Source organism: Dreissena polymorpha, chromosome 10 (assembly GCF_020536995.1).
Source record: "Dreissena polymorpha isolate Duluth1 chromosome 10, UMN_Dpol_1.0, whole genome shotgun sequence".
NCBI lineage: Eukaryota > Metazoa > Mollusca > Bivalvia > Myida > Dreissenidae > Dreissena > Dreissena polymorpha.
In genome coordinates this window covers 67,018,181-67,030,193 of record NC_068364.1, presented here as the reverse complement: position 1 = coordinate 67,030,193, position 12,013 = coordinate 67,018,181, and the positions used below count along the sequence as shown (strand labels likewise).

At 36.2% G+C, this 12,013-nt stretch overlaps 1 protein-coding gene across 4 annotated transcripts in view; it reads right to left on the bottom strand.

Moving 5' to 3' along the window:
• Positions 1-12,013, bottom strand: part of LOC127848915 (serine/threonine-protein kinase ULK4-like) — a 74,946-nt gene that overhangs the window by 46,661 nt on the left and 16,272 nt on the right. For all 4 annotated transcript variants that reach the window (XM_052381604.1, XM_052381608.1, XM_052381605.1 and 1 more), the window contains 3 exons: positions 7,568-7,658; positions 1,075-1,207; positions 199-274 (listed from right to left, as the gene is read on the bottom strand). In XM_052381604.1, the coding sequence (XP_052237564.1) occupies positions 199-274; positions 1,075-1,207; positions 7,568-7,658 (300 nt within the window). The remainder of the gene's footprint in view (positions 1-198; positions 275-1,074; positions 1,208-7,567; positions 7,659-12,013) is intronic.

The window sequence follows — 12,013 nt, the reverse complement described above, 5'->3', positions numbered from 1 at the left end:
AAAAACATTCAATAGAGAAAACAAGAATAGTGTTGAAAATGTAAAAAAAAAACAAAAAAAAACACAAACATTTAAGTGTTTAAAATATTTTATATTCTTTTAAATCATGTATTTTTTCCAAAAATCTCACATCACAAATCTAAACCCTTCTAAAAAAATAGTTTGTCAATAGTTTGTTTTGTTGTATCTGGATCCTACCTCAGTGTAAACAGGCTGGCCCCACCGTCATCACTGGGGGCCGTCTTGGGACGTAGGAAGTCACCTGCAGAGGTCCCTGAATAAAACAGGTATACAAAATATTGGAGCCTCACTCTGGGAAAATGGGGCTTAATGCATGGGTGTGGGTATGGTATGGGTATCATCCTAGATAAGCCTGTCCAATCTGCACAGACTACACTTTTCAACTCTTTCAGCGTTGATGGAATTTTTCATAAAAAAGGAGGTCTCTTCTTACCTGAAAATCCAGTTTGGGCAAAAAATAGCATCCCTCATTAGCCTGTGCTGATTGCACAGGCTAATCAAGCCCACACTTCAGGCACATACATTAAGCTCCATTTTCAGATAGCAAGACCCAAATAAAGTATGAATGCAAAGGAACCAGATGTATAGCTCTAGTAGGGCCTTCGGTTGCAAAGTTCATAGTACGATTGATCCAGAATTTATAACAAAGTTCATAGCACGATTGATCCAGAATTTATAACATAAGGTTTAAACTTCTCCCAAATTGAACCAGTTTGTCTTAGTAATTTAAAGTCTAATCATTTTGTGACACTTTTAAATTCATTTCACAGGTAGGCCAGTACTCAGTGTTGTCTCTAGACAACATATCCATCATACCACTGCAACCTCTATTCTGAGCTTTTGATTTTTTCAATGGTTAATTTTACGAAAGCAGACTAAAAACTTACAGACCAAAATATTTCAGTTTGTTGCCATTACCTGTACTTTAATGTGTCATATTTTTGTCCCAAGAGGCCAGAAACAAACTGATCTGAAACATCTTTTTCTTTTTTGCTTTGGTAATAACTTAAGCTTGTCATAAGATAGTTGATGAGATAAGAAGTAAGTACATACCAGGTCTAGATGGACTGTCCTCATGCTGTACAGTGAGAGGTCTGTCTCCCAACTCTACAGTTTTCACCTTGCCCAACACTGACCCAGTTCCATCTACGAAGACGCTGCTCCTAGCTGTTGTAGCCATGCTGCCCTGTAAAATGAAACAAGAACTGTGTTTGTAAAACACAATACGCCCTACTGCACTGTGTAGACACACAGCAGCAGCTATTTTTCGTCAAAAATCAATGGACCAGAACGAAACTCCAACTTGATCTGAAAGTCATCCAAGTAGATCACACACCAAAAATCAGGTAGATACCTGAAAACGTTGAGGAAAAAATCTTGAAACAGAATGCCAGATGTATGGACAGATGGACAGATAGACAGACAGTGCAGTTGCTAAATACTCCCCTACCGGGGACATGAAAAGGTTCTTTGGAAAACTGGGCCCAAAGTTCACCAAAATTTTAACGGTCATTAAAAATCTATTTAAATTAATATGGGCAATGAAAAATTACTAACAATGCATAGCTGGGAATATTTCCTAGTTTTTACACATCTTATACAGTTCAACCTGCCCAAGCGACCGCCTGTGAATAGCGACCACCTGTCAATATCAACCACATCGATTCCCCCCGAACAATTTCACTATATATTGTACCTGCAAATAACGCCCGCCTGCCAACAATGACCAGCGACCACCATTTTACATTCCCAAAGTCGATTTTGATAGCCAGCAACGACCACTTCAATGACCAACTTTTTACATTCCCAAAAGTCTATTGACTAACAAAATAGTTTTAATTATCATAATATAATGTTTTATAACAAATAATTTGGATTTGACAAAACATCATAATAACATAAATAATTAATAATGATACTTTGCAGCATTTTCTTTTAAACATTGTACGTTGTCATCGGAATGCAAAAGAAAAAATCTTGTATTCCTTGTAAAAGGCTTACAACGACCAATTTAATCATAATAATTAACGATTTCACAACTGTCAATAAAACAATGGCCGCCATGATGCTGTGATAGTCACGTGATAAACATCTTACCAGTGCACTGGTTGATCGCTATGGAGATATTGGCAAGTGACAGTTTACTTAACTTGATAGCAGTTTTTTTGTTTATTTAACACATATTGCTAATTGGTAGCCGCCTGCTTCTTTTATGCATTTGATAGTTTGTAGAAAGTATGAGAAAATGCCTTTTTATTTTAGTTGCTCGCGATTAAGGTACTAACTGCCGAAAAATATCAAACAAGAGGGCCATGATGGCCCTGAATCGAATCGCTCACCTGACTAACCAAATACAATCCCAACCCAGTTTTCATCAAGATAAACATTCTAACCAAATTTCATAAAGATTGGATGAAAACTGTGACCTCTATTGTCTACACAAGGTTTTTCTAATATTTGACCTAGTGACCTAGTTTTTGACCCCAGGTGACCCAAATACAATCCCAACCCAGATTTCATCAAGACAAACATTCTGACCAAATTTCATGAAGATTGGATGAAAACTGTCACCTCTATTGTCTACACAAGGTTTTTCTAATATTTGACCTAGTGACCTAGTTTTTGACCCCAGGTGACCCAAATACAATCCCAACCCAGATTTCATCAAGACAAACATTCTGACCAAATTTCATGAAGATTGGATGAAAACTATGACCTCTATTGTCTACACAAGGTTTTTCTATTATTTGACCTAGTGACCTAGTTTTTGACCCAAGATGATCCAAATACAATCCCAACACAGATTTCATCAAGATAAACATTCTGACCAAATTTCATAAATATTGGATGAACTTTGGGCTCTATTGTCTATACAAGGTTTTTCTATTAGTTCCCTTAGTGACCTAGTTTTTGACCTAGTGACCTAGTTTTTGACCCCAGATGACCCAAATACAATCCCAACCCAGATTTCATCAAGATAAACATTCTGACCAAATTTATAAAAATTGGATGAAAACTGTGACCTCTAATGTCTACGCAAACAACTTGTTGACAGTTTTTCTATTATTTGACCTAGTGACCTAGTTTTTGACCTCAGATGACCCAGATACAATCCCAATCCAGATTTCATCAAGATAAACATTCTGACCTAATTTCATAAAGATTGGATAAAAACTGCGACTTCTATTGTTTACACAAGAGTTTTCTATTATTTGACCTTGTTTTTGACCTAGTGACCTAGTTTTTGACCCCAGATGGCCCAAATACATTCCCAAGCCAGTTTCATCAAGATAAACATTCTGATCAAATTTCATAAAGATTGGATGAAACCTGCTACCTCTATTGTCTTCACAAGGTTTTTCTTTTATTTGACCTAGTTTTTGACCTAGTGACCTAGTTTTTGACGCAAATACAATCCAAACCCAGATTTCATCAAGATAAACATTCTGACCAAATTTCATAAAGATTGGATAAAAACTGCGACTTCTATTGTTTACACAAGAGTTTTCTATTATTTGACCTTGTTTTTGACCAAGTAACCTAGTTTTTGACCCCAGATGGCCCAAATACATTCCCAAGCCAGTTTCATCAAGATAAACATTCTGATCAAATTTCATAAAGATTGGATGAAACCTGCAACCTCTATTGTCTTCACAAGGTTTTTCTTTTATTTGACCTATTTTTTGACCTAGTGACCTAGTTTTTGACCCAAATACAATCCAAACCCAGATTTTATCAAGATAAACATTCTGACCGAATTTCATAAAGATTGGATAAAAACTGCGACCTCTATTGTCTACACAAAGTTTTTCTATTATTTGACATATTATGTGACCTATTTTTGACCTAGTGACCTAGTTTTGGACCCCAGATGACCCAAATTAAATCCCAACCAAGATTTTATCAAGATAAACATTCTGACCAAATTTCATAAAGATTGGATGAAAACTGTGACCTCTACTGTCTACACAAACAAATTGTTGACGGACGCACGCACACACGCACGCACACACGCACACACAACGGATGGCGGACATCACACAGTCACATAAGCTCACCATGTCACTTCGTGACAGGTGGGCTAAAAAAAGTTTGGGGCTTACATCAACTCTTTAAGGAAACTTATGGATTCATTGAAAGTATAATGAAAATTACACACATACAATTTGATATTCATTGCTTTCTTAAATTTCTCAGTGACAAGACATGCATAAATTAAAGAAAAAACAAGCAAATTCGTTGAATTGATATCCCCCGCCAATATGCTTCTGGACACAAAAGTGTTATATTTGACACTCAAAAAAGCATTTTTTCAAGATACAAAGGGCCATAACTCCCTTATTATCCAAAGGTGTAAAATGCCATTAGGCGTGCATCATCCTCTTATCCATATATATACTCATACCAAGTTTCATTGAAATCCGCCAAAGCACTTCCAAGATATGGCTCTGAACACAAAAGTGCGGGACGGACGGAAGGATGGAAAGACGGATGGACGGAAGGACGGACAGCGCCAAAACAATATCCATCTGCCAATGGGGCGGGATAATAAAATTGTCAGTTAAATTTAACCATTATGGCATCCAAGCTTAAGTTCTTGACGTGGATGAACGTGTTACGGCGATTAGTATGTTAGACAAAGGACACAATTGTAGGAGAGTGGCTAATGATCTTGGTGAAGGCAAGATTCAAATCCTTGAACCATAGTGAAATTGTTGTGGTTAATCAAAACATTTCTTCTTCGTTCAAGACGCGCTTATTATTGTGATGTACATAAAGAATATTTAAGTCAAGTCCATGAAGTAAAAAAGGTTGAATGATGTATGATATTAATTCAAATTGTGTAATGAATTAAACAATATAGTGAAAATGCATTACATATGGTAGATTAATATATGAATGTGCATTACTTTGTAAATTATGTATGTATATATATTATGGAATGAATAAAAGCATTTAAACAAGAAAAAAATAAAATAAAAATTATGGGCTGTCAGTTGTAGTGGCAGCCATTGGGTGAATACGTTTTTTGGCACTGCAGCCTTGAGCTTTGACCTAGTGACCTGAAAATCAATAGGGGTCATCTGCGAGTCATGATCAATGTACCTATGAAGTTTCATGATCCTAGGCGTAAGCTTTCTTGTGTTATCATTCGGAAACCATTTTACTGTGTCAAGTCACCGTGACCTTGACCTTTTACCTAGTGACCTGAAAGTCAATAGGGGTCATCTGCGAGTCATGATCAATGTACCTATGAAGTTTCATGATCCTAGGCGTAAGCGTTCTTGAGTTATCATCCGGAAACCATTTTTCTAAGTTGAGTCACTGTGACCTTGACCTTTGACCTAGTGAATTGAAAATCAATAGGGGTCATCTGCAAGTCATGATCAATGAACCTTTGAAGTTTCATGACCCTAGGCATAAGCGTTCTTGAGTTATCATCCGGAAACCATTTTACTATTTCGGGTCACCATGACCTTGACCTTTGACCTAGTGACCTCAAAATCAATAGGGGTCATCTGCCAGTCATGATCAATACACCTATGAAGTTTCATGATCCTAGGCCTAAGCGTTCTTGAGTTATCATCTGGTAAAAGCCTACTAGCATATTTTTCAAAGTTTCAATCGACTCTGCCAATAAAGACCACCTGTGAACAAAGATCACAATCACCAAATCCCTTGAGTGGTTTTAAGTCACAGGTTGGACTGTATTCCAATGCGTCTTATACATGGATTAAATATAAAAAATGATGAAGGCATTAGAAAAAGTGTTTTGGGGCAATGATGTACGAAAAAAGCTACATATATTAAATGCTCAATTTTGTGTTCAGGACCCATCTTCAAATCAGTTTTGGGTGGCATAAAATTGGTTTCAACTTCTTTCTATGCTGATGCTAAAAAAACATAATCAGTTTTTTTCACTAATTGTCATTACAATCCTGGTTTTCAGTATCTATTGACATTGTTTTCCTATGTGAACTCACTATATCTATTTCAAATCAATACTTTCAATAACATATTTTGACCCCAAAATGAGAATTTGAGATTTGAAAACAGCTGAAACCCCATAAACACTGGTGCTCTTTTACATCAAAAACCACTAAAAACAGAGTCTATATATCAATAATGGTTAACAATTTGTAGACTTTTTTTCATGCATGTTTGACAGGCTTCAATCTTAGTTTAACAGAATGTTAACAAGAGCTGTCAGAGGACAGCACGCTCGACTATTCGAGTGCTGGACATTATAACGTAAGCCATTATGGGGAAATTGTTCATATTCAATAATTTATTAGACGATCTTTCAAAAATAAAATAGGAAAAAAAAATTGTGGTTTTTTTTTTTTTGGGGGGGGGGGGGTTGAGAGGGGGTATAATGTGGGGTGTGGTCGTTTATTAGATGATTTTCAAAATAAAAAATAAAAAAAAGGAAAAAAATAATATTTTAGGGGGGGGGAGTAGGGGGATGAGCGGGGGGTATTATGCGGGGGTGTGGTCATTTATTAGATGATGTTTAAAAAATAAAAATGGGGGGGGGTAGGGGGTGGGGGGTGAGAGGGGGTATAATGTATAATTTGGGGTGGGGTAATTTATTAGATGATGTTAAAAAAAGATGGGGGGGGGGGTAGGGGGGTAGGGGGGTGGGGGTCAGAGGGGGGTTTAATGTGGGGTGGGGTAAATTAGTAGATGATGTTTAAAAAAAAACACTTAGGGGGGGGGGAGGTTGGGGGGAGAGGGATTTTGGGTAGGGGTGTGGGGTATTGTTTGGGTGGAATCCATTGTGGTATTCAGGTAAGTGTTGTTTTGCCAAAGTAATAATAAAATGTGATCATAAAAAATTGTTTATAGGGTGGGGTCATGTTGGTAAACAAGTATGCAAAATATGAAAGCAATATGTCAAGGGACAATGAAAATAATTGGGGCAGTACTAAAACTTTAACATTTGCAAGCGAACGCTAACACTAACGCTAACGGAAACGCCGACGCCGGGGTGAGTAGGATAGCTCCACTATATTTCATATATGTGTCTTGTTCTGATAAAATTGGGCTTAATTCATGTGGGTAAAGTGTCGTCCCAGATTAGCTTGTGCAGTCCGCACAGGCTAATCAGGGAAGAAACTTTCCGCTTTAATGATATTTTTAGTTTCAAGGAAGTCCCTCCTTACTGAAAATCAAGTTTAGGCAAAAAGTGTCGACCCTGATTAGCCTGTGCGGACTGTACAGGCTAATCTGGGACGACACTTTCTGCACATGCATTAAGCCCAGTTTTCTCAGAACAAGACTCATTTAATAGTCGAGCTAATAATAAAAAAATCATCATCAAACGAGCCACTGTCTGAGAAAACTGCGCTTTATGCATGTGCCTAAAGTGTTGTCCCAGATTAGCCTTGCAATCTGCCTAGACTCATCAAGGAATAACACTTGCTGCATAGACTGAAATGTACTTTAAGAAAGACAAACAATTCCATAATAGCAGAATTTTTTCAAGAAGAAGACTCAAACGATGACCTTTCAACAGTCCAATGTACAAATTACCAGATCATACCTGAACATCCTGGGACATGACCAGGTCCTTGGCCAGGTGTGCCAGCTTGCCCTGCCAGAATGGATGAGTCACCAGGCCTGGCCACCCTAGCCTTTAAAAAAAAACAACAATCACATGTGAGCTGTGCTCTGGGTAGATGGGGTGTAATGTTTGTTTGATCCTAAATGGGGTGTAATGTTTGTTTGATCCTAAATGGGGTGTAATGTTTGTTTGATCCTAAACAAATAAGTGTGAATTTTATAGATCACCTACTTTTCCCCAAAGCGGTAAATACTACACAAGATCTACACTTAATATCAAAGATATAAGACAGTAAAGATTTATAGTTTGCCAACATGACCACAATACTTGTACATTTGTTTGGATAAAAAACACGCCTGAATTGTGTCTTATATTCATTCTTTTGAGGCTCACTCTGGGATAATAGGGTTTAATGCATGTTCAAAAAGTGTCATCCCAGCTTAGCCTGTGCTGCCAGCTTTTATGGTATTTTTCGTTTAAAGAAAGTCTTTTCTTAGCAAATATCCAGTTTAGGCGAAAAATGTTGTCCCGGAATAGCCAGTGTAGACTAAAGAGGCTCATCTGAGAGGATACTTAACCCTTTCAGTGCGGGAACCGAATTTTGAAGGCCTTTGCAAACAGCTTGGATCCAAATGAGACGCCACAGAACGTGGCGTCTCATCAGGATCCAAACTGTTTGCTATTCTGATAATATTCTTTGAAAAAAATCGAAGAAAATGCTAATTTTAGAAATTAAGCAGACAACATTTTAGCAGACGACAAAGGGTTAACCCACATGCATTAAGCCCAGATTTCCCAGATGGAGGCTGTTTTGTTTTGTATTTAAGTTTTACGGGATACATGACAACATAACATTATGTTAATGAAATATTATTTTATCTATTTAATACGATTCTGTACAAAAATTAATGTATTGATCACACTGTTACCGCAATGTATTTATGCAATGAAGTTTGGTTAAGGTATATTTTGGCAAGCTATATAAAATACCGAATTTTCCCATGTATAGTGTGCCCCCATGTCAGGCTGTCAAGTGACCTTTTTTCAAAAAGTAGGAAAAAATAGGAACTACTTTTGCAAGAAAAGTAGGAAAAAAGTAGGAAAAAGTAGGAACTTTTCCCTCAAAAGTAGGAATACATAATACTAATTTTTTAGACACAGGTCCAGGAAACATAGCTTGAAACAGAGCAGGAGTGCCATCGCATGTTCTGTATGGATACCCACTTGAAGCTACCTTAAGGGCCCAGAAGATTTCAGCCTTTTGTATCTGTTCCTTGTGTGATGGTTGTACTTGCATACAGATAGATTTATCCCCACCACCCTGAGAGCTGCTTGGCTTTGGGGCACTTCCACGCTTTTGTGAATTATCATGCATGTATTTCATGTTTTCCTTGTGTTTTTATCCATCTGCATGACTTATCAGTTGATTAGCATCAGAATTACAACAAGATGGACTTCATTCAGACAGTATAATATCTTGCAAACTCATTGCCGGTATCTCTCTTGCACCATGATTCTCCACTCAAGTATTTTTCCACTGTTGTCCAACTTTTCCATCCATGAAGGGTTAAACTTTGTTTTCCCACTAGGCATTAGAGCACTTATAGTGTATCTATGATAATTAAGTTTCAAGCAAAGCTACCCTGATAAAGAAGTAAAATTAGATGCTGTTCATTTTGGTGTATCATCAAATAAGTGGTTAGAGGTCTTCTGTGTATCGATATAAAAATGGTAATATATTGTGCATGTTATATCCTTAAGCAGAAGACCAAATTTATTTAGTGATACACCAACTTGTTGTTCAAGATTAATACTAGTATATAAAGCAGTGTCAATGCTCTGCTACAGCTACATTGTGAAACCTTTAAATTGACAATAGGGTGCAGTTATAATAACTTAAGTTACATTCAAAATGACTGGTAATTGCAGAGCAGATTTTGCAACTGGAGATAGGACCTTATCACCTGACATCTTTTATGACATCATTGATTGGGCAATGAAACAGTTGCACTACATTGTTAATTCCAGTTTCAAATAATGGTTTTTACATTATTGATGACTTCGCGGGAGTGTAATAATGCTGTTAAATAATTTTAATACTACGCTTTAACACCTTGAAGTTACCTCACTAGCTATGGCATCATTAGACAAGAATTGTGTTTGTCAGAAACACAATGCCCGTGTGTGTTTCAGAGTTTATTTACAGGTCCTACTGGCCTCTTCACGAGGTTACGGTAGCCCGACCTGCCCCTGTGACCTCTCAGGAGAAAAAGGTTAATTTTAGAGTCAAAGTAGGTCAAATTTACCCCGGTTTCCCGGGTATTCGCCAAATACTTTAATTTTTAAAAGAGTTTGTTGCACGTTGGCCAATGAGACCTTAATGTGCTAGCTACCTAAAGGTGGTGATGAGGAGCGGATCCCGCCGAGTGTCCCGCACATTACTAATGTACAAGACACTCAACGCGACCCACAACCCAACACCACCCGGTACATAGGCTATTGCGCCGCTTTGAAATAAAATTTCAATATATCATTTGGCAGGTTTAGAAATTATCTCCCTTTTAAAGCTTATTACCGGTACTTTCCTTGGATTGTATTTTTTTACTTTTGACCTTGAAGGATGACCTTCACCTTTCACCACTAAAAATGTGCAGCTTCATGAGATACACATGCATGCCAAATATCAAGTTGCTATCTTCAATATTGCAAAAGTTATGGCCCATATTAAAGTTCTCGGACGGACACACAGACAGACAGACAGACAAACGGACTAACAGTACAACTGCTATATGCCACCCTACCGGGAGCATAAAAATGTATCAGGGCATTGAGGCTCTGTGCATTTATCTTTAATTACTAAACATGATGTACCTATGATATCAATAGAACATCATATCCGTTGTCATGTAATACAGAATTTATTACATTATATTTGTAAATGATGAAAACTCGGCAAAGCATCAGTTTTATCTTTTTCCAATAACTTGTGTAATAAATTCCATATTACATTACCCCTTTGTCAAAATAATAACCCACTTTCATACCAAAACACACTTAAACCAACATAAAACTGTGTTTTTTCTGAGTTTTTCTCAGCGGAAGTTGGTTTTTGCTATTAAAAGCGAGTTTTATGTGCGCTAAACTGTGCTTAACTGAGTTTAAAGTTGGTTATTTTAAGAAGATGTGTGTTTAAGCGAGTTTTTTTCTCTAAGGAGTCAGTTTTTTTGTGTCAAAAGTGAGCCTTTTTATTTATCAGTTGGTTTATGTGTGTTTAAGTGTGTCTTTTTATTTATAAGCGAGTCTTTTACAACAGAAGTTGATCCTTTTAAACAGAAGTGGGTTTAAGCGAGTTTAAATTGGTCTTTTTGTAAATAATTTGAGAGCTGAAACCAGGCTAAAAGACTCACTTAAACACACTTTTCAATAAGTTGGTCTTTTGTTTATAAATAATACTCATCAATAAAACAAGAATTCTTCAAATAGGTCTTTGTTTCATGTTTATAGCCATTATATAATACAAGTCAATTGTAAAGGGGCTTTTTTACAGCTTGTTTGCCATTGTCCCTATTGTAAATGTGTGTGCTCCCCATAATTTTTTAGTGAATATTGGATGAAAATGGCTCTTTCAGAACATCACAGGTTCACAGATGGACAACAAGTATCACTGCCAAAAACTATAAAAATGATAAAACTTAGTTTTATACCTGAAAATGAAAGAGTTTGTGTTTCGCTTTGATTTTTTTCTTTATATTTGTTTTTATTATAAACAATATCTTATGATTGTTTTATGTCTTAAAATTTTTTATTTTTTTTTATTTTAAAACAATCTTATATGATTGTTTATATTTGTTTAAAACAGTATTTACTTGTTAAATCTGCATATTTAAATAATTATGGTATTGGAAACATTATTTTGGAAATAATCTCTTAATTTGTGAACATAAGTTATGCAAGATTTTGATATTTTCATATGATACCATTGTATCCATTTTCTTAATTTGCAATAAAATAATAAGATGCCAAACATGACCTGTGTTACATAAACAGTCAACAAAATAACAAGACAATACCTAAAAACACCCCTTTTCACACCACTAACAATAAACAGATAACTATGGCACGCCTGAACCACAAAAATGAGAAAAACTAAGTTTAAGTTACTTAAACTAGGTTTTTCTCTACTTAAATTCAATTTAAGTTACTTAATTCGAATTAACGCTGCTTAAAATGAATTTAAGTAGTTTTTGTGGTTCCCGCGGCGTTAACGCTAATTAAAACACCGAAAATGCATTAACGGTGCTTAATGGTAATTTTCTTACTTAAGTTGAATTAATTCAACTTAACAAGGATTTTCTCTATCAATTGTACTATTTTCAATTAAGTTGCGTTAAAATAGGTTTTTCTACTTAAAATATGTTTTTAGTT